The 27,968-nt window shown below is 49.3% G+C and overlaps 1 protein-coding gene across 2 annotated transcripts; it reads left to right on the top strand.

Moving 5' to 3' along the window:
• The first annotated feature begins 331 nt into the window (after window positions 1–331).
• Window positions 332–27,549, top strand: Synm (synemin). 2 transcript variants are annotated; one of them, XM_038313617.1, is made up of 5 exons: window positions 333–1,231; window positions 7,798–7,922; window positions 20,465–20,535; window positions 23,298–25,726; window positions 26,636–27,549. In XM_038313617.1, the coding sequence occupies exons 1-5, from the start codon at window positions 422–424 to the stop codon at window positions 26,951–26,953; spliced, it is 3,753 nt and encodes a 1,250-aa protein (XP_038169545.1). In that variant the 5' UTR covers window positions 333–421; the 3' UTR covers window positions 26,954–27,549. The 2 variants fall into 2 exon arrangements, with proteins under 2 accessions (XP_038169544.1, XP_038169545.1); XM_038313616.1 differs by having other exon boundaries at window positions 332–1,231; window positions 23,298–27,549.
• Window positions 27,550–27,968: the final 419 nt, after the last annotated feature.

The raw sequence follows: 27,968 nt of genomic DNA, 5'->3' as shown, positions 1-27,968 counted from the left end.
TTATTTTTCACTAAGGAATTATGGGATTTGGGGGTGCCTTAGATGCGCCTGAGCGGTAACAACAGGGAGCCCTGTAATGCATGCCATGTAACCAGCAGGTAGTAATCCTACAACCCATAAGGATTACCCTGGGCCACCAGGGGTCAGAGCTGGGCGTTCTCGCCATGCTGCGATCTTACCGGCAGGGGGCGCTGTCCGGCCACAGTGGCCGCGCGGGCCGCGTTCTGATTGGCTGGAGGCGGTGGCCCTAGTTCACGGCCGCAGGACCCGGCCACTAAGTGGCGAAGCTCGCCAGTCGGAGCGCCAGTCTGAGGGCCTCCGAGGCAGCATCAAGGCGGGCGCGGCGCGGCGCGGCGGGGCGGGAGGGGACAAGATCAGGACAGGAGGCAAGCTAATCGAAGAGTCCCGTACATCCAGCAAAATGTTGTCCTGGCGGCTGCAGACGGGCTCCGAAAAGGCCGAGCTTCAGGAACTCAATGCTCGGCTTTATGACTACGTGTGCCGGGTGCGGGAGCTGGAGCGCGAGAACCTGCTGCTGGAGGAGGAGCTGCGCCGCCGGCTGAGCCAAGAGAACCTCTGGATCGAGGACCAGACGCGCTTCGCCGAGGAGGCGCGCAACCTGCGGCAGCAGCTGGACGAACTGAACTGGTCCACAGCGCTGGCCGAGGGCGAGCGCGATGCGTTGCAGAGGGAGCTGCGGGAGCTGCAGCGAGAGAGCGCGGAAGCCAGCGCTGCCCGCAGCCGCCTGGACGCCGAGCTGGGCGCGGAGCGGCGGGAGCTGGAGGAGGCCCTGGGAGCACGCGCCGCCCTCGAAGCGCTGCTGGGCCGGCTGGAGGCTGAGCGCCGCGACTTGGACGCGGTCCACGAGCGCCAAGTGCGGGAGCTCCGTGCCCGCGCCGCCAGCCTCACCATGCACTTCCGAGCCCGCGCCACCGGCCCCGCGGTGCCCCCGCCGCGCTTGCAGGACGTGCATGACAGCTACGCGCTCCTGGTGGCCGAGTCGTGGCGGGACAATGTGCAGCTCTACGAGGACGAGGTGCGCGAGCTGGAGCAGGCGCTGCGCCGCGGCCAGGAGAGCCGGCGCCAGGCGGAGGACGAGGCACGGCTGTGTGCGCAGGAGGCAGATGCGCTGAGGAACCAGGCGCTGGAGTTGGAGCAGCTGCGCGCTCGACTGGAGGATGAGCTGCTGCGGATGCAAGAGGAGTACGGGATTCAGGCCGAGGAGCGGCAGGTCCGTGGCCAGGGACCACGCCCTTTCCCTATAGCCTTGTCCAGACCCCCCCTGCGCACGGAGTGGGCGAGCGGCGGGGTTTCCTGCACCCGCAGCCGGTCCAACCCCACCCAGGGAAGCGTACAGTGCCAGTGGCTTTGCTATTCATGAGGTCACAGGATTCTGGCATATAGCTAGCCTAAGAATAAGGGCTTGGTGCAATGATCCTTCAATCATGATGCCATGTGACAAGTCCCGGTGGATAGCTTAGTGTCAATCATCTCTTTAGAGTGTCACATTTAGATACAGACGTGTCTAGGCACGTCCTGACCAACGATCCTTCTAGATTGACCTCTCTTTTCTTTCTTGTTTCCTGGGCTTGCTAGATCTAGTAGCCTGAGATCCAAACTCAGTCCAGATTTTGAACTCGGATTGGTAGTGTGCTGGGAGCTTCAGGGCACTGTCAAGTCCTTACCTGGAGGCCGCCCACGCTTCTAGGACTCCAAGTGCCTCTTTAATTTTGCCAGAATAATTTTCCAGCTGGAGGCAGCTGGGCTCTCTGGGCGACTGTCATATTTTTTTCTGGGTTTTGTTTGTTCCGTTCAGAGGATTAAGTCACTGTCATACTGAAAAGGGGGCAGAGCCCTGGGTTGTGTAAAAATCTAGAAGAAAGCTGGTCCCCGTGGTGATACGTTATTACAACTACAGACTAATATAAATGGTTCCTATTTCAGAGCAGCTGAGCGCTAACCCTCAGCCGCGGCCTGGGTAGACCTGCGGCTCATTTATTGTCTGTACACTCGCTTCAGCTCTTGTATTTGGCTCCCACCACCACCACCCCCAGCCCCAGCCAGAATTGAAAGTACTCCCGAATCGTACTATTGGTAGTTCTCAGGAAAGTGGTTTAAAATAACACGAGCACAACTTCAGGATGATTTTAAGAGCCGCGTTTGCAGCTGGGAGCTGAAGGTTGGAGATTCTGTGTGTTCTTTAAAATCCCACGTAACCGCGAGATGTGTGGAACGAATGACTGGGGTGATGTGACAGCAAACCTCTTGATTTCCTCTGCGTCCCCAGGGCTGAGCTAGAATTTGGTAGCCAGAGAGTCAGAGACTGAACAGGAGATCATGGAAAACTGCAAGGAATCAATCCTCGGGTAGGGGAAAATCCCTTTTTGGGGGGTTGTAGACTTCAGGCACCTCCCTCTCCTATCCTACTTGGAATATCTGGGGGCCTTGAGGCTCTGATTTCAGAATTCTTTCTACCAGCAGATTCTTTCTCCCTAATAAAATCCGCAGTGAATTCTCAAATCTGAGAAGATAGAAGTGGAGTTCCCCAAATGAAGGAAAGATCAGGACTTGGAAGTGCAGATAGAATCACTGCCCAACCCTTCTGCCAGGACTCCAACCCCTAATGAAGTCACCGCTGAGGTCACTCCTGACTTCCAATAGGATCCCACCCTCAGCTCCCTACCCTAGAATCTGTTTCTGATTTGGCAACCCCCTTCCTGGAAATGAGAGCCAGGACAGTGTCAATGAGGACCCTGATTATTTTTCCTTCAGTCTCAATTAGTTTAGGTTTTGTTTTTGCTAAATGTTACCAGCTACAGTCTTAACTATATTATGACCCGTTTCTCGGCAAACTGCATTTCAGATCCTGTTCTGAAAGACTAATCACCAGTCATAAACAGTGTTCAGAATTATATGAAAGAGAAAATATTGTTTCAACCCCAAGCCTCTACGCCCCTCCCCCTCAAATTCCTTAGAAGCTCATGCTGGAGAGAAGGAAAATATAAAGACTGACTTAGCTGACTTCCTGAAAAAAAAATGTTGCATTACTAAATAGTTAGCCTTGGGGAGTATCAGGTCTAGTCTGTGTATTCACTCTTAGTCCACACACCAGTCTCAGGAGGTGGAGGCTAAGATTCGCCCTATTTTACAGATGGTAAAATTAATGGTGGACCACTAGTCAGTAAGTGACCAAAACAGGGTTCCATCCAGACTGACTGAGGTGAGCAGCTCACCACTGGGCCACATTTGCTTTCTCCTGTTTTATACAAGAGAAACCTTTACCTCTGCATCAGTTAAATGATAATTCCCCTTTCTAAGAGCCAGTCCAAAGTGGCCTGCTGTCTTAGAACCTCAGGATGCCAGCCCAGAGATGGTCTGCTTTCTTAGAACCTCAGGATGCCAACACAGAGGTGGCTTGCTTTCTTAGAACCTTAGGATGCCAACACAGAGGTGGCTTGCTGTCTTAGAACCTCAGGATGCCAGCCCAGAGGGAACCTGCTATTCTAGAGCTGAAAGATGCTTTCAGACCCTGCTCCCTGGTGTATGATTTTAGTATTATTTCTTTCATTTGCTTTTTTTCTGTATCCTGATGGCAGGAGATGTTGGAAGACCTGTTAGTAGCCTCAAAAAGGCCTTAATGACATCATTTACTCCAGCCGTACCCTAGACACGCTCATGAGTTCCCTGTGATGGAAGCTTTTAGCTTTTAGCTCCAATTGTGTGCGAATGATTCCAAAATAAGAACAAGCAAGGCATTTCTTTCCGTAAGAATTCAGGCAGGATTAGTTATGTAGTTGTAGCCTTCCTGTTATGGGGTGAATTCTGACTTTCGGTCTATCTCAGATTATAAATTCTCCTCAAGATTTAGCTCATTAACCCTTGTGTGGTCCAGTTTCCTCATCTGTGAAAATGCAGAGAAGCTCACAGGTTGCTGTTGGTCGAATGAATTTAATTACTTTATTCAATTAATAGTTGTCAAGCACTCAGGGTGCCAGGCTCATTCTTTGTGACAATGGGAAAAAGCACTGGGAAAAAAATAACAAAATGGGAGAGGACGTGCTCTGATGGCAACTGTCTGGAGGTGGCACCGGTGCACGCCACTCACGGAGAAGTCAGGAAGCTAGCGTGACTGGGACAGCGAATAAAGCAGAGAGCAGCTGTTCGGGTGTCTCTTTCTAAATCTGAGTTCCACCGCAAGGCCGCTGAGAGTCCTGAGCAGAGTGGATGTCCTAGTGGATCATCCTCTGCCGTGTTGAGCATAGTCTGTGCTGGATCATGGTGGGGACAGGGAGACCTCATTACGACACACTTGCAACAACTGCAGGAAGAGTCTTGGACGGGGAGCAGAAATGCTGCCCCGAGGAAGGACCCCTACTTTCAAGTTCAAGCCATCACGGTTTGTTGGTAGGTTGGATAGAGTAAGAGAGAGGGGGGAAAATCACAGTTGACCCCAGGACTGCGCAAGAGCAACCCGAAGAAGGGCACTCCTTGCTGAAGGAGATCTGTGCAGAAGGCAGGCAAAAGTCAGAGGTCTGAGTTCAGTTGATACACAGCCGATTTGAGATGCTCCGCTAATGCCCTTCTGGCACTGTGAGATAAGCCTGAGGTTAGGGTGCTGCTTGGAACGGCTATAAACACACAATGACACCCCATTCACACTGTCACTGCTGCTTCTCCTCTTCTCCCTCCTCCTTTTGAGACAAGATCTCTCTATGTAGTCCTGGCTGTCCTAGAACTACGTAAACCAGACTGGCCTCGAACTCACAAAGATCCTCCTGCTTTTGCCTTCCGAGTGCTGGGATTAAAGGCATGTGCCACCACACCTGGCTTAATTTATGCTTCTTATTAATTAGTTTTGGGTGTGAACGAACTATCCTAGTATTTAAGTTCCCTTAAGCTCCAACATTTAAGATCCTAGGTAACAAGGACTTCAGCAAGCTCTGGCCACTCTGTCTGGTACGTTCAGCCAGGGCAGGCACAAGCGTGGTGAAGAGACAGTAGTAGCAGCACGCTCTCCCTGAGGTAGAGCTGCAGCTTAGGGCTGTGGGTGATGTTTCTGGAAAGTCCTCTGCATAGCAGCTAAGAAACTGCAATCTCCCCTGAATTTTTGCAGCCTTGGATAAAACTGCTTCTGCGCAGCCTGGAAGTACCACCCTGTGTGGGAGGCTCCAGCACTCCTGGCCTGGCCCATGGCATGGAAAAGTTTTGGCAGAGCAGAGCCGGAGTCTGAAACTTCCTCCCACTGGCAGGATTGGTTGTGATTTCATTTTTGCTTCCTAAAGTCAGCGGCTTTTCCTTTCACCGTGTGGGAAGAGTTGACTCACATGGAAATTTGCTTGGAACTAAATTTATTGCAACTTCAGAGCAGCTTTATTTTCCTGTTTATATTTTGTGGGGTGGTGAACAGAGGACTAGACTTTATTCCAGGGGGAGGGGAGAGAATATTCCTAGGTGGGGCAGTGGCATGGCTCCCTAATTTTGATCTGTGAGTGGAGAACTGATAATTGATAAATTCTCAAATTCTACCGCTTGGGTCAAATTTCTTGTATTAGAAAAGATATCAAGCCAGGCATAGCGACACACATTCTGTAATGCCCACACTCTGGAGGTAGACGTCTGTCAGTTACAGGCTGCCCTAGGCTGTAGTGAGACTATCGCTTAAAAAAAGTGCAACATGTATACACACAAGTATACACATATACACACAGAAACACATACACGTGCATGCTCACACTGGAGGGTGCATTTTAGATTTCAACCTTGTGTCTGAATTTGTATTCCCTCGTAGGTTTCTAACATGGAGACTTAGCTATACAGTGAATGCATATTATGGCCAAGTCTGACGTCTCTGTCCCTTAAGACTGGCAGATGGCCTGCTTTGATGAACTGCACTATCTGCTTATAATGGCAGTTTGGGGATCTATAATATTATATATATTCTGATTTATAATGCCCTAAGATGTGAATGGTTCTTTTTAAAAAATTTTTTAGATTGTTTTATTTTATGGGTTTGTGCACCACATGCATGCCTGGTGCTCTCAGAGGTCAGAAAGGGGCACTGGATCCCCTGGAACTAGAATTACAGACATCGTGGGCCACCCAGTAGGTACTGGGAATGGAACCTAGGTTCCCTGAAAGGACCACATGCTCTTCACCACTGAGCCATCTCTCTAGCTCCACATTAATGTTTTTATAATGTATCCCTTTGCTTTTAAAGCTAAGTGAATCTTGCTTTAAAAACATTCTCAGCTGAGGACGGAAGATGGCTCAGAGGTTAAGTGTGTGCGCTGGCTGCTCTTGCAGAAGAACATACACTGTGCCCGAGTTCATTTCCCAGCTCGCTCTCTCTCTCTCTCTCTCTCTCTCTCTCTCTCTCTCTCTCTCCCTCTCTCTCTCTCTCTCTCACACACACACACACACACACACACACACACACTTTAAAGTAAAATAAAGCCTTAAGAAAATTAACAATTTTTGGCACCATTTGTATACAGAAAACTTAACAATCATTGGCTTGTAAACGGGAGTGCTATAAAAAGCAGATTTATCTACATGATAATCATTTTTGAAAACGATTAATCCATTAATGGACATGGTGAACAACTTCTTTAATCCCAGCACTTGGGAGGCAGAGGCAGGAGAATCTCTGTGAATTTGAGGTCAGCATTGTCTACGTAGCAAGCTCTAGGATAACCAGGGTGACAGAGAAAGACCCTGCTCCGAATAAAATAATACAGATGAGGACTGCAGGGTGAGAACTCATCAGACTCCTTCCTTGTTTCTGCGGAGGACATACCCACTGCTGACCTTTTGGTGGGGATCTCTAGCAGTACCGAAAACAAATTCCCTTTCATATAGTTTTGAATTCTACAAAGGTTGTACTCATGTATGTGCCCGGGTTTGGTTAATTACATTTACACATACTGCTACTTCCCATTACAGAAGCTACAAGAATACTTGCCTCAGTGTTCCAATACTTGCTTGGTTAATTATTTCTCAGAGTGACCGGTCAGCAGAGAAGAAGGAAACACAGAATTGTAAAGTGTACATTAATTAGCAGATGGTATTGGCTTGAAATGGACTTTTTGAAGAGGGTAACACGGTCTTGATTGTTTAATCTTAAATTCTGTTTACCTGGTGTGTACTGTGTGGCTGATCCTTCAAGGTTTCTGGCCAGGGGTCTGATGGCAGGGACAGCAGTGTCTCCCAGCTTGGGAAAAGATTGATCCAGTGGAGGAAATTAACCAGGTGGAGGGGCTTATTAACTCCGTTCCAAAATGAAGAAGTATGTATGCATGAGTCTGTTCATTTATGCCTGGAACATAATTCTCCTCAGATTATTTTAAAATATCATTTCTAGGTAAAAATAAGGATATTTCTATCCACTTATCTGCTGTTATTGGGACAGTCATGGTTTGGGGAGACTTTTTAGTTTACATGAGAATGACTTCTGTTTCAAATATTATAAAAAGATTTCTAGTCGGGGCTAATATTTAAGTAGCACCTGACTTGTCTGGTTGGGTTATTTAGGTTACCTGAATGGCCTGATGGCTGCAGCAGAAGTGGTTTTAATAAACTAAGCCTTCATTTTGTCCTGAAGTCCAAACACAAAAGCACCTATCCTATCAAAATCCTCCATATGCAATAGAGAACCTTCCACCTACAGGAGATTCATTCTAAGAAACTGTGCGCACACAGGATCCATATGCTTTCATGCCCCACACTGTCGGTATGGTTTCCTTAGTTTGCTCTATGAAGCTCTGGGATGTGGATCTAAAAGCTCTTTGTTCTCTTCAGAGAGTGATTGACAGCCTGGAGGACGAGAAAGAAGCCCTTACCTTGGCCATGGCAGACCGGCTGCGGGAGTACCAGGAGCTTGTGCAGGTGAAGACCGGCCTCAGCTTGGAGGTGGCCACCTACAGGTGAGACTATGCTGAGTCTGTCTCCATGAAGCCAGTGATAGGAGGTCCCTGTGGCCTTTGAGGAATCCCTGTGGCTGTATGACGAGGAGAGAGCAGCACTTTGGCATGGCTAAGTGAGGACCACAGAATCAAAGGGAAGGGAGGAGAAGGGAGAAGATGGGCTCGCTCCAGATCCACTGTGTTTCTGTATCCTGGACATAGTTTAATAACGTGACCCATGTCTGCTTTGATCTTGGGAGTCAGGTGGTCAACTTAACAGAAGAGCAAGCTGAGCTCAGAGAAGTTAGAGGTAGAGAGTGAAGGATCAAAGTTTGGGTGCCAGGGGTCTGCATTGTTGCTTCAAAATCTCAGGGGACTGACCTTCTGGGTGTCTTGGGTTTGGACTTGAAAAACTTCTGAGAGTAGCTTGACCTTCCAGAACAGCTTGTCTTTACCAAGACATCAACTTTAATACAATCAACCCTTAAAGGTCACAATGTATTTAGAGGGTGTGTGTGCTGAGTAGGGCACAGAAGGCCGGTAGTCCTTCGCCCATTGGCTCTCTTTCCTGGTTGGACCCCTCCCTCCCTCAGGTGGACGCTAATGATTGGTTGAGGTGGTGCCCTCCCTTCTGGCAGCTTTTGTATACAATGAGGACTGGCGTAGAGGGAGTCAGATGTCAGCAACCTAAGGTGGAAGGTCTGTAGAGACCAGGGTTGTCGTTATTAAGGACAGTCCATCATGGATCTGCTGTGCTGGGCAGGATGGTGCCCAGCAACCTCTGCTCCCCATCCCTCTCTAAGTGGTTGTCATGCATCGCCCTTACAGGTGTGACAGAGATGTTTGCATCTTGGGCTGTTGGGGGTAGGGACAGAACCAGCCAGCTCTGGTTGTGGACCTGTGTCTTTCCCACCAAACCATGTAAATAAAAGGGGTCATTATACCCACTTCATCCCCAGAATTGTGATCACAGATCTGTTACATGTAACACGGGGCTTTGGACCCTGCCCTGGCCAGCGAAGAGTGCACAGTTGTCTGTGAAATATTGCAGTAGTGGGTGTCACCCCTAGCAGAGGACAGAGTTAAACCTGGGGTGGCTAAGCAGGGGACTTTGACTAGGGACAGAGCAGGTAAGAGCCAGCCCCAGCTCATTACTCCCTGCAGTGCCTCTGCCACATCTGATTTGTGCTATCAGAATATCAAAGCAAGTTGGGTTGCTTTATGTCCATTGAAAAACAATACCATCTGTCTGGTGTACGCTTTTAGTTCACCCCAGAGTCTTGGGCTGCCCATGATGTCTTTCCTGAGTGGAAGATTAGTTTTTGGTTGGTTCTAATTTCCATTAATGGAGAAGAAGTAGGCTATTGGGAATCTTGGGCCCTCGAAGGTTGCTAAGAGGCAAAAATCTTCCTTTGAAGGTGTGACTGCTCTTGGAGAAACCTCAGCTGAATTGAGGTTTGGTCCCACTGTGCAAAGGGTACCTGGACCCAAAGCTCAGAGAGAGAGGCAGGGCACCTTCCTGTCATTCCTCCCCTAGGTCCTCCCTGTGCATTCTTAGAAATCTCATGGAATTAACAATTGCAAAGTTAAGCTGGTTGGGTATTCGCACATCCTGCACAAGTGTTCTGAGTTTTGCTGGTAAGGGATACTCTAAACAGGTGGGTGAGAAAGAGGATCGTTTTCCAAGTGTGACTGATGGACATCTTTCTCAGACCAGTGTGAGTCAAAGAAGGAATGTGTTACTCATACAACAGAAAGCGACCTGAGTCAGGATGAGGCCCGTCCTGTGGTCCCCTTCCACCCTGTGACAGCTCAAGGCTGATGACCTTCCAGCCTCAGGCTCCCGAGCCAGATCTCTGGTTTTGTTTCCTTCCCTAACCAGGGGAATGAAGTGCTCCAGAGTTGAATGGGGCCTGTCTCTGGTGAGGTGTGTGGATTGGGGCTGGCCCTTGTGGAAGGGCCATGTTCGATGGCACATGCCAGGCAGCCCCCAAATCTGACTCCTGTGTCCATCCTAGCTATCACCTGCCGTCAGGAGTGGAGGCGCTCTTCCCTATGGAGATGGTCAGACTTCCTCATTTCCTTTTCATATTAGTTCACATAAGGAAACCGGTTTTATGTGTTGCTTCTCAGGGGTTTTGAGCCCCTTTCATTCTTAGTTGCCATGCCTCTGGACCTCGGCCACCAAAAAGCAAGCACGCACCGGCAGGCGGCTCGTCCGAGTGTCCAGAGCCTGTCTTTTGGCTACGGCGCTCACAGCATTCCCGGTTTCACGTTTCCAAGCACGTTGACTAGGAGCTGTTTCTGCTTAAGTCAGCTGTCTGACCATCTGCAGGGATGCAGTTGATTGCTTCTGTCTGTGGCTGCCATGCTTCTAACCTCATTACGGGTGAACATGGCCATCTCATAAACACTTAAAAGCCACCAGCCCCTTCTGGAAGTGAGTAGTGGGTTCACTGGACCTCTTCCTGATATCCACGTTTGCCCAGGGGAAATCGGAAGCCTAGGCTGCTTTGCCCTGCCCAGGCTGGCTTTGGTGGTTAGTGTGGCTGTAGCTCCCACCTCCTGCACTTGGGTTTAGTCTAGTAGACACCCACAGTTACTGAAGATACACAGACTGTCAATACAACTCATGACTTTATGTAAGACAAAAACCTGGATTTTTTTTTCTTTATCAGCAAGGACTGTACTGAAGAGAGTTCTGTCTCAGTCAGCTGTGTGTGAGCACAGGTGTGGTAATTTCTGTGCCTTAGCGCCCTTGCCATCTGGTAACCTAGGCCCTTTTGTTGTGCCCAGTGATCTTTACAAACTGACCTGCCAATTTTGAAAACCGACTTTTCTACTCTTTGGAAGCAGTGGGTGGAATATTCGGCCCCACAGGGCAGAAGGGTAACAGCGGCTGACACCGGCAAGAACTGCCCCTGGCTGGGCCTCATGTGATTTATCCCAGGCTTTCCCTGTGCTCATCAGGGCTCCCAGTGGCTCACTGATTGTCAAAGTCCCATAGTTCCTTTGACTGAAGAGGCCACAGGAAAGGGGAGGGACCGCACCTTTTTAAAGCTTCGGGCACATCTCGCTACAGTTTATCTGCTGCCCAAGGCTAGCTCTCCAGGGCCCTGAATGCTTTCCAACACAGATAATTTGCTCTTCCTGGAACCTTCACAGAGAAGGAGAAATGCAAGTAACCATAAAATCAGGCTGCACGTTTATAGCTCCCCAATGCTGGCTCATTTATAAATTATATATATATATATATATATATACATATATATGTGTATATATATATGTATATATATATATATATATATATATATATATATAGAGAGAGAGAGAGAGAGAGAGAGAGAGAGAATGTAAGATAGGATGGAAAACCACGCAAACTTAGAAGAGTCCAAGGCTGGAGGTTCTCATCAACTCTCCTTGACCCCCACTCCGTGGCCAGGCCTTCATGGCAGCTCCCTGTGAGAATGAGGCCTCAGGCACTGGAAGGCAGCCAGCATGGCCTTGGCCTCCTGCAGTGAAGGTGGCTGTTGGCAGTGGCTGTAGGACCCGCTTGGGCTGTAGGTAGCAGAGAAGGGGCAAGGCAGGCAGGTAAACATGGGCTGTGCTCACTCTGCCTCAGGGCTGACCATAGCAGTGTGCACCTGGGAGTGTTTTTGCCTCCTTGCCTGTTACCACCAGATTTTCCCAGCAGCCAAGCAATGAGAGGGAGGATTGCTTAGACGCAGAGCAGAAAATCCCCCGAGCTCCTGGAAAGGTGTCGCCCCCTGGGCCCTCACCCCAGAGATTCTATTGAACTTGAAAAATTCAAGGAGAGAGACCAATGCCATGATCATCCAACTGAAGCAAGCTTTATTAAATACTGGCCAGGAAGACTGACACTGGCCAGGTCCATACCCGGGAGTCCCAGAAAATGGTGTTGAATTAGGTTAGTCGGGTACTCCCTTGTGGGAGATCCCACAAGGCTGTGGTACTTTCTGCCATCATCCAACTGGGGCAAGAATACACTCTGATGTACCTCCTGCCTACCTACGTGCTTCCTGCCTAAGTACCTCCTGCCTGCATCTGACCAAACACATCATGTGCACTTGGGGCCACAAAGCTTGTTTACTAAAGTGAAAACACGTGACTTGTTATTGTGCATGAACCATAACAACCCCCGGCGTTCCAGGGCAAGCGGGGCTTAAGGGTCAACCTTAGCCCCTACGATTCCGATTGGGTTGGTGCGTGGTGGGACCAGTTGTGGAGGTCTTAGCCTCCCTCTAGGTGATTGGCAGGTACCACCAGCATGGAAAGTCTCTGGCCCAGGACCTCTGGGGTGTGCACCCAGCAGCTGCTATAGTGTGGGGCATCGCCAGCTCATCGGAAATGTGGAATCTCAAGCCCAGCCCCAAGCTGCTAGAGCCAAGTGGCCCTCTAACGAGATCCAAGACAACTGTGTATGTGTGTGTGTGTGGGGGGGGGTGCACGCATGTGCGTGTGTGCATGCACACTGCTGCTCGGAAGCAGTCGATACCACTGTCAGGCTTAAGCCTGTCTCAGCAGCAGCCTGGAGGAGAGACCACAGTGGAAGGCTGCATGCCGGAGAGAAAGTGGGATGCTTTGGCAGCAGATGTGGCCATTTCCATGGGGCCAGAGTGGATCTGTTTGAGGTCACAGAGTCCCGGGAATCCACCTGGAGGAGACACAGCGTGGATAGAATGTGAGGTGAAAACCACCCTAGCTCACACTGTTGATAAGTCGGAGCATGAGATTTGAACTTCAGGACTTTACCTCTGTGGAGGTGGGTACTGGGATACTGTGGGCAGTGTATGGTTGCAAAGGTTCCACCAGAGGAACTAAGGGCCTGTGGGATTTCTGGAGGTGCAGTCCTTGGTTCTACAGACGGGAAGTCAGGAAACCACTGTGCAGGCTGGGAAGGATGTTCTCAGCAGAATGAATGGCAGGCATGAGGACAGATGGGGTGGCATTGGTGACAATGACAGTCATTTGAGGGCGTGACCTGGAGGGCTACATATAGGTCATGTGTAAGCAAGAGCCTCACCCATGGGGCTGTGTCATGTGAAGCAGGGCCTGTGCCCTCAGGCTGCTCCAGGGACACTTGGCATGCAGGGTGCCATGCTCAGGATGGCCCCCATGTTAAGGAATACAAACTGTAGTTAAGTTGGCATGAACCCAGGTAACCTTTTTCACAGTAAGAAAGAAGATGTCCTAGGATCCACTCCAGTGCCAGGTTTGTAGTGTGTGTTTGTGTGTGTGTGTGTGTGTGTGTGTGTGTGTGTGTATACAAAGGAGTTAGAGGAACATGAAACTGAAACTGGCCGGGGTCTGGAAGCCTAGGAACATTTGGACAGACATTTTCCAGGATGGGATGTAGAAGAAGTTTGAGGTGAGGGGCACAGTGAGTCAAATGATAAAATGGAATCTTTGGAGGAAATGCTGGAGATGGTTTGCTGCCAGGTGACGAGTGCTGGTAAACGTGCTTTAGGGAAGAGAGGGAGAGGCTTTCAAAGGGTGTGGGCATTGAGCTGAGCCCTGCAAGTGTGTATGCGGGGCTAAGAAACAGACCTGCAGAAAGGGACCAGTTCCACTCTAGAAACCAGTGGGCTCACGTGAAGAGCATGGAAGACCTCAAAGCCTCTACACTACAACGTCTTCAACCCAGACTGATGGCAGCTTCATAGTGGCAGATAGAGCCCTTCTCCAGTTACCCTCCCTCAGCCTCCGAGCCCTAGACCCTCCCCAAACTCCCCCGGGACCACATGCAGTAGAGGGTTGATCTGATGATGATGGGCCCTGTTTTGCCTGGAGAGCAGCGTTCTACATGCATAAGGGTCTCATCCAGCTGCAATGGACGGAGAATAAGTACAAAGTGCAATTGTAAAATAAGCAGCTTTCCCGCAAAAGAGTAACATACCTGTCACCACCATGAGCTGCTAGAAGGGACGATGGGTGAAAGAAGCTTGAAGTCTGTCATGGAGGGAAGGCACAGCGTCAGTTTCTGGTCTGAAAGACAGTCCATGTAGCCTTGGTCAGAATTCAAATGAGACTTTACATTCTTAGTTCTGGACATGTGATGGTTGGAATGAGAACGGTCCCCATGGTCTCATATGCTTGAACACTTGGTCCCCATTTGGTGGAATTGTTTGGGAAGGATGGGTGGACATGGCCTTGTTGGAGGAGGTGTGTCACTGGGGGTGGGCTTTCAAAAGCCCACACCATTCCCGGTTAGTTCTCTCTCTCCCTGGTGGTAGTCATCTCAAAATGTGGCTCTCAGTTACCTGCCTGCCTGCCTGCCTGCTGCCATGCTCCCCGCTGTCATGGTCATGAGCTCGTCCTCTGAAACAGGAGCAAGCCTGGAATAACACTTCCTTCCATAAGTTGCCTTGGCCATGGTTTCTGCACAGCAGTAGAAAAGTAACTAAGACGCAGAGTGAAGGACTCGTGGAGGTTCTGTATCCCACCCTGGGTTGTGGTGTGGAGATGAAGCATGCCCCAGAAGGAGCATGCGTTAAATGAAGGTTTGGTTAATGTCAGCTGACAGGCTTTTGGAAGTGATTGGATCCTGGGGGCTCTGGCCCTATCCATGGATTAGCTCATTGGACTCACCGTGGACAGCCGTATTGGGATGAAGTGGTACACACCAGGAGGTGGGACCTGGAAAGAGGTCACTGTTGTCCCTAGTCACCTCTCTGCTCTTTCTCTTGCTTTGCTTCACCATGTAATTTCAGCCTCAAGGCAGAAGCACAGATATGGGACAAATAGGGATCTGTGAAACGGAGCCACAAAGAAACCTTTCCAGCTGCAAACTATTTCTCTCGGAGTGAACACAATTCAAGGAAACAGGAAGGCAGCAGAGGAAGTCCTGAGGTCTCATCTCCTGAGCTATGGTTGTATAATACAGAGACGGACTGCCCATGTCTTAAAGTTAGGGCTGGTGAGGGTGTCTCAGTGGGTAAAGATGCTTGCCACCAAGTCTGTGTCTGATTCCCTGGAACCCGTATGGTAAAAGGAGAGAACCAGCTCCCCAGGTCGTGAGATCACACATAATGTGGCACATGTGTGAGCGCATACACATCCAGTAAATAGATATGGTAAGCCATTTAGAAAAGTTAAGTTAGGGCTGGAGAGATAGCTCAGAGGTTAAGAGCACTGGCTCTCTTCTGGAGGTCCTGAGTTCAATTCCCAGCAACCACATGGTGGCTCACAACCATCTGTAATGAGATCTGGTGCCCTTTTCTGGCCTTCAGGCATACATGGAGGCTGAACACTGTGTACATAATAAATAAATAAATTTTTAAAAAAGAAAAGAAAAGTTAAGTTAGAGACCGTCACATCTGGGCTGGGGAGATGGATCAGTTAAGTTAGGGACTGTCACATCTGGGCTGGGGAGATGGCTCAGTTAAGTTAGAGACTGTCACATCTGGGCTGCGGAGATGGCTCAGTTAAGTTAGGGACTGTCACATTTGGGCTGGGGAGATGGCTCAGTTAAGTTAAGGACTGTCACATCTGGGCTGGGGAGATGGCTCAGTTAAGTTAGAGACTGTCACATCTGGGCTGGGGAGATGGCTCAGCTAAGTTAGAGACTGTCACATCTGAGCTGGGGAGATGGCTCAGTTAAGTTAGAGACTGTCACATCTGGGCTGGGGAGATGGTTCAGCTAAGTTAGAGACTGTCACATCTGGGCTGGGGAGATGGCTCAGTGGGTAAGAACACATGCTGTGCAAACAATGATGTGAGTTCTTTTTTTTTAAAGTAGTTTATTTTTGTCTTATGTGCATTGGTGAAGCTGAGCTGTAACTCTAGTGCTGTGGGGGTTGGGCAGAGACAGGAGGGTCATTAGAACTTGCTGGCTACCAGTTCGGAGGATCCGTGAGAGTCTCCGACTGGAGGGAATAGTCCAGAGTCTGGCTTCTGTGCAGGCACATACCTGTACACAAGTGCGTCCTGCCTCCCCAACCCCACACCGAGCAAACAAAACCCGAGGCAGATAAATAATGGTGGCACAAAACTCCCTGCTTCCACTTTTTGATCACAGTGGACGAGATATCAGTGTTTTAACAGAGGCCGGGAGAGTGTGTTCTCTAGCCGGCTAGTGAAGCACTTCAGGTGACACCTAGTGCGGACAGCCTCGTGGTCATGGCATTTCCGGCTGTTCCATTATTTTTCAGGCTGCCTGCATCTCTTCACATGTGTTTAAAGAATATATTTCTTATCCCTTTCACAGGTTTCAATCCAGTAGATTTTATTTTTAAAGTTATATCCTAGTTTGGGGTTATAGGTATTTAGAAATCGGTGTTTCACACTGAGACCTGGTTGCTGGTAATATATTTGGAATGGGCAACACTTTGTAGTTTAAGAATAAAGAATTGAGCTGGGTGGTGGTGGTTGCCTTAAATCCCAGCACTTGGAAGGCAGAGGCGGGCTGATCTCTGTGAGTTCGAAGCCAGCCGGGTCTACAGAGTGAGATCCATGATAGCCAGGGCTATACAGGGAGACTCTGTCTCAAAAAAAAAAAAATGAGATAAAGGATAAATAATTGATAGGAGCTAGGTGTGGTAGTGCATGCTGTATCCTAGTGCTTGAGAGACTGAAGCAGGAGGATCTCAAGTTCAAAGCCACCCTGAGCTACCCTGTGAGACTATCTGAAAAACAGACAAAAGTGAGAGGACTGGCCGGGATTGGGCGCTAGCCAGAGGAAGAAAAAGAACACTCCTTTCCTTGGCTGACTTCAGTAGCTGAGAATCCCTTTGCTCTGAGGCCGTAGAAGGAGGTAATGATGATGCTATTTGTCAGGCACTTACTCAGGGACAGCCGTTGTTCTATGAACCTTCTGCTGCTTACTTAATTGTTATCGTAAACCTAAGCGTCCGTCCCATTTCAGAACTGGGGAAAGTAGGTCGCCACTGGTCAGAGCACCCTCCTGAGGCTTAGGGAACTCAGAAGTCATGGCCAGGATTTGAGTCAAGGTCCATTGGTTCTGTCTGTTTGATCGGCACCCTTCGCTTGTCTGCTAATTGTGCCATGGTTGGTTGGTTTGTTTTCTGTCTCCCGTCTCGGTCTGAAGCTGGCTTTTGGAATACAACTTACCGTGGAAAGAATGACCACAGATGGCGAGCACTGTCCCTTCCCAGTCCCTTCGCCCCCCTCCCCGTCCCCAGACTCAGCATTTGTGACCTCCCTTTTCTCCTCTCCCTTCTCCCCCATCCTCTAGTACCCACTGGCTCTGGCCGGTGTCTAGGGTGACCCGTGTTGCCCCTGCCGTGAGAGCTCAGCTATGCAGGGAGCAGGCTGAAGGGGGCGACTCTGAGGGTCTGCGACCCTGCTCTCTTCTCACCCCACTCCACACCTGTGGAAAGCACCACGTGGACCACCCACAAACCCTCATAGGTGTCACTCCTGGAAATGCCCCCTTCCTTCCCTCTCCCCGTCTTATCCTCGGTTATGGGAGACGAGCGTCTCATGGGCCTTGCGCCCACCGTGCTGAAGACTAGCAGATATACCCTGAAATTCTGTTCAGTGCATCCATCACAGATGGGCGGCCCCATACCAGGCTGATTGGGAGGCTGGGTGGCCCATTAGGTCCTGGAACGGGGCCAGAGGCCACATTACAGCTCCCTTCCACATCATGGGCTGTGACGGGCTCCTAATGAGGCCAGGGTCTGGTCTCCTGCTTATTTGCCCGTTTTCCTATTGGAGAGGCAGTCAGCCCGTGGAGCTGTATGAAATATTCTCTAATAGCCGGTGACTCAGGGAGTTGGCATTCTCGCAGTCTCAGTGGCCTGGAGGCAGCTTTCCTAGCCTCCTCTTAAAATAACCGGGTTTGGTGGGAGCCTCAGAGAGCACGCTACGCATTTCTTAAAGCTGTATGAGTCTGTCCCTTCCGCCCCTCTTTGAAGGGGTGGCAGGAAATCTCCCTAGCACCATAGTCACTGACTTTGCCGTATTAGTCCCGGGAGCTGTGTTGACAAGTCAGGGGTCAGTGCTGTCATTGAGGTGCAAATGCTTCAGTGGCAAGAACTATGAACCCAGGGGCCAGCCGTCCATCTCGGCTCTGTACTGGGTGCAGGTGACATGTGCCCCTGCCTTCTAGGAGTCAGCCACACACTGGGGCGCAGATTGGAGACTCACAAAGGAGAGAACAAATGGGGGGGGGATTGGGATGAAATTACTCAGAGGTTGAAGTTGCTTTCATAAATGTGATATAGAGGGTCTATATAGATAGTATCATTTATGCAGACTTGCTATTATGAATGTGGTATAGGTCTATATAGATAGCATCATTTATGTGAGTTTGCTTTTATGAATGTGGTATAGAATGGAGATAGAGGGCATCATTTATGGGTTCTGGAATTTGCAGGCACTGCTACCATCCCTGTCTCATAGGGAAGCCTAGCAAGTGAAAGGTGAGGGGCTGGGTTCGGGTTCTGTCTTTGGGTGTTCCGTGGGCCCTTCAAGACACTGTCTTCACTCTGGCCTGTTTTCCTTGGAGTGGGAGCTGGGCAAGGCCCAGAGCTCTGGGACATCAGAACCACATGTGTAAGTGGATACGGGAGGCACAAATGTTCCGTTCTGGGCTGGCCCTGTCGTCCGTAGAGCCTGAGTCCGGAAGCCTGGGTCTATGTCTGGCCCTGGGATGTCTGAAGCTTGTATGGTCTAAGCATGGCCTTGTCTCAAGGCTGTGCTCTGACCCTCAGCTGTGGAACGGCTGAAATAACCCCAGGATATAGACTTTGCCCCTGAACATTTCTCTTATTATACAGCCTTCAGAGGGTTGGTTTTTTTTTTTTTTTTTTTTTTTTTTTTTTTTTTTTTTTTTTTTTTTTTTTGATGATGGAAGCTGTTTGTGTTCCTGGAAGCTGAACTGCTTGGTCATGAGGGTGGGGATTAATGGATCGGTGTCCTGTTTCCTGGCCTTCGTCCTAACTGGAAGGGCTTCAGCTCTGGCCTTGGTGTTCTTGGCATGTGTACGTCCGTGACTGCACCTGTGGTCAGCCCACCGGCGTGAACCTCAGGCAGACCCCCTGTGTTTCTTTGTTTTCTTATAGCTGCCAGAGGGTTCTCACTGCTAATGTGGGGATCTCCGCGTTTCACTCAGTAGACGTGAACCTTGGTGAACCTTGGTGTAGTTTCCTCAAACTGCCAAGCCCAGCTGGGATCTGGTTCCCCTGCTGTGTTTCCCTGTGAACCCTAGGTCCTAATATCCGTGTTTCCACGTGGGCTGTGGTTCTTCTCATCAGCCTTTGACCTGTGTGCTGTATCGCGGGCAGCTGTGGTTAGTACCTTCACGTGTTGCTCTAGCAACCATACAACGGTTGCGTCTGCAGCTTCTAGCGGTCCTGTAGGTCTTTGGAAATGACCAGCTGATTGGCACAGCACCGATAACCCTTCCTCCAAGCATGTGGCTCTGTTTGGGCCCATGCCCTCCTCAGTGCCTCTCTAAGATGGCAGATGCAAAATGACAACCTAGTGAAGACTGTGATCTTAGAAATTTGGAGCTCAATGCAGCTGAGTACTTTCCACTGCGTCTCCTTAAAAGGGGTGAAAGGGAAGTGGGGTGCCCACGGGGGTGCTTTTCTAAATGCTTACCTTCATCTCTGAGATGTCCACACAGCTCTGCAGATGCAGCTCTGGGGCAGAGTACTTGTCTAGACTATAGTTGGCCTCGCATAGCATATGTATGATCTAGCACATACGTGGCCCTAGGTTAGATCCTCAGTATTATAAAAAAGGAAGAAATGAGCCGGGTGGTGGTGGCGCACGCCTTTAATCCCAGCACTCGGGAGGCAAAGGCAGGCGGATCTCTGTGAGTTCGAGGCCAGCCTGGTCTACAAGAGCTAGTTCTAGGACAGGCTCTAAAAAAGCTGCAGAGAAACCCTGTCTCAAAAAAACCAAAAAAAAAAAAAAAAAAAAAAAAAAAAAAAAAAAAAAAAAAAGGAAGAAATGCCAGCTCCATCCAATCTCCTGTTTACAAACAGAGTCTGTCACTGCTCCTCGTCTACTGCCCGTCCATCTTCCACTTCCATGACTCCTGTAGGGGGAGGCTGAGGGAGGGGCCGGTTGTTCTGGGGCCCTGTAACTGGGGTGAAATACTGGCCTAGGCCTCTCTCTGCTGGCCAAAGAAGCTAGGCCCAGTCCTGCCCTGCCCTTCGCATCGGTCTCCCCAGCACTTCTTGGTGTATGCCCCACTTTGCCAAGGACAGGAAAGCTTTCCTTTTATCTTTCATTTGGGGGGGGAAGGGGTGTGGGGGAGGCTTCCTGGAAGGACTGACTTCTCCGGTACTTCCGAAGCCCGGCCCGCGCATTTTCTTCCTTCAGCGGTTGTCACATGAGCAGCTGGCATGTAGCAGATGCTATGCCGGGTGTCAGGGGAGTGACGGTGAGCAGAGAGCCGTGGCCATCCTGGTGCAGCTTACCCAAGCCACATCTACAGGCACAGGTCCTAGATGCATGGTCCTGTGGTGGTATGATCACTGACAAAATATTGCCTGATGTATTTGATGAAAGCCATTTTTCTCTCTTTCACTCTGTAATAAACTATTTTAAAAATAACTTTCTCGCAGGGCCTTGTTGGAAGGGGAAAGCAATCCGGAGATACTGATCTGGAGGAAGGACATTGAAAACATGCCTCAAGGTAAATACTAGAGACTGTATTTGTTAGCACTGCAGTGTTAAAATGCTTCCCGTCTGAGCTGCCCACTCCGCAGAAGGAGGAGGGTTTATTACCTAGACAGAGAGGGTGGAGTAAAACAAACTGTTTCCCAGACAACGAATAGTTCATCATACTTTTAAGTACCAACTAGATTTTAGTTGAACGGGATAGACTTTAAATTACAGCGTGGATCAGAATGGCCTTGGAAGCAGTCACTGGAATTTTCTGCCTGTGTAGATAATATTCTGAGGTACTTCCTCTCTGAGGAGCAGCACCCAAAGCAGGGTGGTAAGGATGTGCATGTGTTCATTATACCCACAGAAGGGGCATATTTTCTTTTTCCAGACCAAACAGTTTGGGCTGAAACTAATATCCAAAATTATTATTTTGGATAGCATGTAGCTAGCACACTGGAAATTGTAACCCTACCGGGTTACAATGATACTACTCTGCCACCTTAGGTTGGAGTAGCAAGTCTGGAAGGTGTCCTGTTGTAGTCTGGGCCCAAAGCTTCAGATTAGGCCTTTCATTCCTACATCAGTAGATCTGGCATAAGAGAGCTTAGTATGCTCCTTTGGAAGACCTTCAAAATCTGTAAGATAACTTTTAAATGAAATATTAAGCCTGCTGAACATTTAAAGGGATTCTGGCTAAGCAGTGGCAGGTTAAATGACATATGGGTGCTCAGTGTAAGTCTTCCTTGGTGTCTGGGGGAGACTGTCTCCTGGACATCTATTCATAACCAAGCTCACAGATGCGCAAGTTCCTTGTCTAAGATGTTACAGGATTTGTACATCCTCCTGCAGACTTCAAATCCCCTCTTTGTTACTTAGCGTATGTAGTACCATGTGTGTGCCATGTAAATTGCTGTCACGCTGTATTGCTTAGGGGGGATGACAGGAAAACAGTCTGCATGTGTTCAGTAAAGACATTTCATCTGAAATCATTGCGATCTTTAGTTAACCAGGGTGTAGGGAGAGAGCCCACAGGTTGGGCACCTTTGGAACCCATCACCTACGAGGCCCATCATGTGCCTTCCTCAGTGGCGTTCATGTCTTCATTGCCCCTGTTAGCCACGTCTCTGATTTGCCAGGTCCCGGGGTTCAGCCTCAGAACTGTGGCTCTATGACAGTCAGCAAGTCTTGTGTCCTCATTTTGAGAGTAAGTCTGAAAGAAAACAGAGAGATCCATACAAGCAGCCATTGGCTGGCCTATCTGACATCCAGAAAAGAAGAGCTGTCACCTGCCAGGTTTCAAGGTTTACTAAAATTCTAACCTGTGGCTATGTATCTGGAAGTCTAATATACAACCTAATGTTAGAAGAGAGAAATAAAGGGCCAAGGACCAAATTCCTGGGAGGACTAGCATTCTAAGCGTGGGACTTTGGTGATATTTTACTAGCCATGCATGGCTTTAGAGTCAGGAAGAAGACAGGTAGGTATCTCTGCTAACTTGATTTATTCGTCCATTGTTCTTCAAGCTTCTTGAACAGTATGAGCGTTTCACCTTTATGAACTAAGTTGTCTTAATGCTTAGGTGTTATGCTAAAGAAAGATGCTGTGGAATAAAGGTGCCTAGTTGTGAGTCAGTCTTTATAAGTAGTTGCGTTTCCTGCATAGTATAGCTGCGCATTAACTATTTATGGAATCAACCTGCAGATGATTGCCTAGTAAACTGATCCATACTTATTAGTGCACTTAGTGGCCTTTTAAAATGTGCCCTGAAATAATGTTGCCTACTGCCTATGACATGAGGGACCTAGCACTAGCCTCTGAGCCTCCATATCTCCTATTGACCGTGGGGGTTTGTCTTCTGGGGTTTCTAGATTAGGATCAGTGAATTAACCTGAAAAAGAAATCTTTGTAAACAATGATCCAGCCTGGGCTCTTTCCCGGTATCTTGGGAACCTGTCCCAGCGAGGCCTCTAGGCTCCATTGCCGTGAGGGAGGGATAAAGAGGTGCCCAGCCAGATGGGGTGTGGTGGATTCTAAGAAACGCTCTCGGAGTGGTTGGTGCTTTGGTCATGTTTTAACTCAGTTGACACTCCGAAGAGCCGGTTACCCTGGTGGAGTTTGCGCACCTGAAGATTCCCACTGTCTGAGAATGACCCTGAGTATAACCAGAAGCCCTAAGGCTGGCTCTAGGAGGATGCCATTAGGACAGGGGGCGCTCTGACAACTGGTTTGATTTTGAAACTCTACCGCGTCAAGTATAAGCATACAAGGCAGCTTAGAAAATGTAAAGTCTTCCATCCCTGCGGCTCAGCACCTGAGATGGTCGGATGCGCTGTTCAGCATCCAGTAACTACATCCTTTTATAGATTATAAAGCTTTTCTCTGCTGAAGTCGGTAAACTTTCCTCAACACAGTCGGAATTAATGATTCTGAAGACCATAATACTGTGAAAATTTAACCAGAAAATCCAAGGCCTCTGATCTCTCTGGCACACTCGGCAACACTTTATACTGAGACCTTTGATGGTTCTCTTAAGCTGAGGGAGTATTCTAAGACCCGCAGCTGGGGAAGAACGTTAGGCGAAGGTATTTATGGGGCAGTATCTTATTGTGACGGGAGTTCTAGAACAACCCAAGGATAATGTAGAGAATCAAAGTGTTGTCCTGAAAAGGTCCTTTCTGTAATAATAGTATATTTTATACTGACATACAAGATGACCTACAGCAATGCTTTTAGGTTGAAAAGAATGATGCCTGTCATCTAAATGAACTGTTTGTTCAATTCTCACAGAGTCCAGAAATGCATCCTACCGCTACACCAGCTCAGTCATTCAGAGGAAAAATGAGAAAAATCTATTTCCCAGGCAAAATACACCGTGGGCAGCTGTAAATCATAGCTCAGCTCTGTATTCTACAAGGCCAGGGCACCTTGAATCACAGACAACCACGGCCGTGGAGAGTCCTGCTAGAAGGGGCTTCCTGACCTCTGGGTATTCTTCCTCGGCTACAACCCTGCAGCAAAAATCCCTCGAGAAAACTGTCAGTGGTCAAGCCAGTCTCAGGCCTGCTGTTCCAACCTCCGGCCTTCTGAGAAACACGGATGCTCAAGTGAAAACATTCCCTGATAGATCCAAAGCCGAAGGCACCAGGGACACCCCTATACGGGTGACCACAGAGTCCACTGTCACCAGAGAGTCACACAAAGATCACCGGGGCAACGTGGCAGCAGGTGCCATGAACAGCGCTCAGTCAAATGACAGAACTGTCATTGTGGGAAAGAAATTAGAAGTGAAAGCCACTAGGGAACAAGAAAGGGACAGATCAGGGGTCGTCAAATTAAAGCCAGAAGAGAAGATGTTTGATTCTAAGGAGAAGGGCTCAGAGGAAAGAAACTTGAGATGGGAAGAGTTGACCAAGTTAGACAGAGATGCAAGAGCGAGAGAAAGCCAGCAGAGGGATGAGCCCAAAGAGAAGAAATCACCGAAGGAGGGAAGTGTGAAGGAGAGGGAAGTACCCATCAGTCTAGAAGTATCCCGGGGCAGCAGATCAGAAATGTCCATGAAAAGCTTGCCATCATCTGGAAGGAAGGATGCTGGGGCAGAAACGAAAGAGACCAAGTTCCGGTTGGATACCCAGGACGCTGCCAGTTCCCTGCAAAGTGATTCTAGGACAGAGACCATAGCTGAAAACATTGTCACCACCATCCTTAAGCAGTTCACTCAGGCTCCAGACGCTGAAGGGAATGACAGCTCTTTGCCAGACACAAAGGTCACTTACGTGGACAGGAAAGAACTCCCCGGCAGTGGGAAAACCAAGACAGAAATCGTGCTGGAGTCGAAGCTGACAGAAGACGTTGATGTTTCTGATGAAGCCGGCCTGGAGTACCTTTTAAGCAAGGAGGTCAAGGAAGTGGGACTGAAGGGCAAGTCAGCTGAGAAGATGATAGGAGAGATGATCAACATTGGTCTGAAAGGAAGGGAGGGGAGAGCCAAAGTCGTCAATGTGGAGATCATGGAAGAGCCCGTGAGCTATATGGGTGGTGGGACAGCAGAGTTTCCTACCCCCTTCCATGTGGAAGAAGTCGATGATGTGTCTCCCAGCCCCAAGGGCTTTGTTGAGGAAGAGGATGGTCATGAAGAGACCCATGAGGCATTCTCGGTGCATCAACGTCAAAGGACCAAGCAGCCCCAGGGGAGCATCCCTCACGTGGAAGAAGTGATGGAGGCAGGTGACTCAGAGGGAGAGCAGAGTTACTTTGTGTCTACCCCAGATGAGTACCCTGGGGGACATGATAGAGAAGATGATGGTTCAGTGTATGGGCAAATCCACATAGAAGAAGAGTCCACCATCCGGTACTCGTGGCAAGATGAAATTGTGCAGGGGCCTTGGAGAAGGAAAGCAAGAGATGACACGGAGAAAGAGAAGCACGTGAAGGTCCTGGAGGTTCCAGCACCTTCCCTGGGTGGTGCCGTTGGTTCTGCCCACTTGAAGGAAGAAGCTAGTGGCGAATTGCACGCAGAACCCACAGTCATTGAGAAAGAAATCAAAATACCACATGAATTCCATACCTCCATCAAGGGTGTCTTCTCCAGCGAGCCCCGGCACCAGATGGCGGAGGTCATCGGGCAGCTGGAGGAAACCTTGCCTGAGCGCATGAAGGAGGAGCTGTCTGCTCTGACCAGACCGGGTCAAGGAGAGCCAGGGAGTGTCTCCGTGGACGTGAAGAAAGTCCAGAGCGCTGCTAGTGGTTCAGTGACCTTGATGGCTGAAGTCAACCTCTCACAGACTGTGGATGCAGATCAGTTAGACCTGGAGGAACTGAGCAGAGATGAAGCTGGAGAGATAGAGAGGGCTGTGGAGTCGGTGGTGAGAGAGAGTTTGACCAAGCGCTCCAGCCCAATGCCTAGAAGCCCAGACAGGGAAGATGGAGAGGAGGAGGCGTCTGCTGGGGGCACTCTCTTCAAGCGCTGGGCCACCAGGCAACTGTATAGTCCATCTAGTGAGAAAGAGGATGCTGGCTGGTCCTCCCACAGCTCAGATCAACGCGTTACCCAGGGCCCAGTGTCGGCCACCATGGAAGTCACCAGCCCAACAGGTTTTGCACAGTCTCATGTGCTAGAGAATATAAGCCAGTCTGTAAGGCATGTTAAACTAGGCCCCACAGAAATGTGGGGGACTGAGCAGGCGTCCTACGGAGGACCCGCCACACAGGTGGTAGAGGTAAGTGGGGACTTCCGTGAGGCAGCCAGCTCTGAGGGAGCCAGTCGCTCTGTGAGGCACGTCACTCTGGGTCCCCGTCAAAGTCACGTGTCCACCGAAATCACCTTCCAAGGCTCTCTGCCTACGGGGCGGGAGGCAGGAGATACAGGAGAGCCTGGCTCAGCAGAACTGTCTGAGGAAGCAGACATATCCAGGGACCACAGAATGCCCGACTCTGAGGAGTTTCATGTAGAAAAGGAAATTCATTTCCTGGGTCCTGTTTCTGGGGCAGCCCAGGTTAGTAGTAGCTTTGCTACTGAAGAGTTGGAGGGCACCCAGACTTTCGTTAGGCATCTCCAGTTAGGCCCTAAAGAAGGGTTAAGACAGGAAATCCAGTTCATAGCTCCCATCCCAGACAAAGTGGAGTGGAGGGTAGAAGAGGATTCTGGGAACACCCAAGTGTCTCTAGGGAGGAGTACTTCCATCCAGCACATTGACATTGGGCCTCAGAGGCACCAAACCTCCAAGCTGATAGTCCCACAGACACTGGAATTTAGGGACTCAGAAGGCATGGTCCTTGTGGAGGGCTCAGCAGGTATGACCCAGGCCACTCACAGTGTCACCTCGGGTAGAGAAATTCTCGGGAACAAAGAGAATACATTCCAAACAGTCATTTCTGAGTTCCCTCCAGGTAGTGCGGGGGACACAGGAACAGAGGGGACAGCAGGCACCAGCAGATCCTTTAAACACATTCAGATAGGCCCTGCAGAGAAGGGCCCCTCTGAACACATTGTCATCCGTGGACCCCTGTCTAAAACGTTTGTACTCGATGGCTCGGCGGCCTCCCCTGAGCTAGGTGGGGTAGCTGGTGACAGGAGCACACTAGGTCCCATTGCACCGGGGCCCAAAGAAACCTCATTTACTTTTCAGATGGACGTGAGTAACACAAGAGCCGTCCGCAGCTGGACCCGAGACGCAGGGTCAGAAGTGGAAGCTCGCAGTGTGTCTGAGCATGGTGGCTGGAGAACCGCTCACAGTAGGAACGAGCAGGTAGCCACCATGAGCTCTGAGGTCTCCGCTGGGGATGGACACCAGACCCGGGGAGAGAAAGGCACGGAGCAGGCTGGATTTGACAAGACTGTGCAGCCGCAGAGAATGGTAGACCAAAGGTCGGTGGCTTCCGACGAGAAGAAAGTGGCCCTTGTCTATCTAGACAACGAGGAGGAGGAGGATGATGGGTGGTTTTGACGAGCAGAACTATCTTGTCTTAAATGGCACTTTGGAAACATACCGCTATTCAAAGCCTTTAACGTACCAATATACAAAGCCTCTACTAATTGTACGGAGGAGGGGGAGGCTGGTTATCAATACCTTTATTTAGAGAACCCTAGGTCGAGTCGGTTTGCTTTAGAATTCATTGGTAAAGGTTTGAGATCGACTCTGGCCTTTTAAGGCTTTGAGATTTTACAATTGAGTTGGGACTTTTGCAGATACTTTTTCATCTTTTAAGTCTGAAAAAGTTCCTTTCTCTAAAGCTTTCTCTCCGCGTGTGGGGAGAGTTTGTGCGAATTTTGCACCAGGTCACAGGCGTGACTTATTACTACTGCGTGCTGCTGTTTATCTGAAGCGAGACACCTTAACATTTAACCAGATTAAAATAATATGCTTAAGGGTAGGTTTTGTTTGCATGTGCTAATATCAAACAGTAAGCTAACACTGGGAAGGAAAATACATGAATTTTTCTCTTTCCTAAGTCTTTTCAAAAAAGAAATTATAGAAGGATTGGAGAGATGGCTCAGTGGTTAAGAGCCTGTGCTGTTCTTGCGGAGGACCTGAGTTCAGTTCCCAGCACCCACATTAGGCGGCTCGCATCCACCTGTAACTCCTGCTCCAGGGGATCCGATGTCCTTTTTGGCCTCTGTAGGCACCTGCACTCATGTGCACATATCTGCACACACACACACAAAAAAAAAAAATAAATAAATCTTAGCTAGGCAGGGTAGTGGTGGCGCATGCCTTCAATCCCAGTACTCAGGAGGCAGAGGCAGGCAGATCTCTGTGAGTTCAAGTCCAGCCTGGTCTACAGAGTCAGTTCCAGGACAGCCAAGGCTACATAGAGAAACCCTGTCTTAAAAAAACAAAACAAAGAAATAGTACAGAAAGTAATAAGCAAGACTATGTTTTTTTAAAAAAAAAATCTACTAGATGATTTAATAAACAGCTACTTATCAGAGATTTAAACTTAATTTCAAATTGAATAACT

The sequence above is a fragment of the Arvicola amphibius genome, chromosome 12, assembly GCF_903992535.2.
Source record: "Arvicola amphibius chromosome 12, mArvAmp1.2, whole genome shotgun sequence".
In the NCBI taxonomy this organism is placed as follows: domain Eukaryota; kingdom Metazoa; phylum Chordata; class Mammalia; order Rodentia; family Cricetidae; genus Arvicola; species Arvicola amphibius.
Note: the sequence above shows the minus strand (reverse complement) of the source record. Positions and strands in the feature narration are given on the sequence as shown.

Bases quoted from the DNA above. Each gene is read 5' to 3' on its own strand.
- Synm (XM_038313616.1), top strand. From the start codon at position 422: ATGTTGTCCTGGCGGCTGCAGACGGGCTCCGAAAAGGCCGAGCTTCAG. The intron at 1,232-7,797 runs GTCCGTGGCCAG...TGTTCTCTTCAG, and splicing joins TTCAGGCCGAGGAGCGGCAG to AGAGTGATTGACAGCCTGGA. The intron at 7,923-20,464 runs GTGAGACTATGC...ACTTTCTCGCAG, and splicing joins TTGGAGGTGGCCACCTACAG to GGCCTTGTTGGAAGGGGAAA.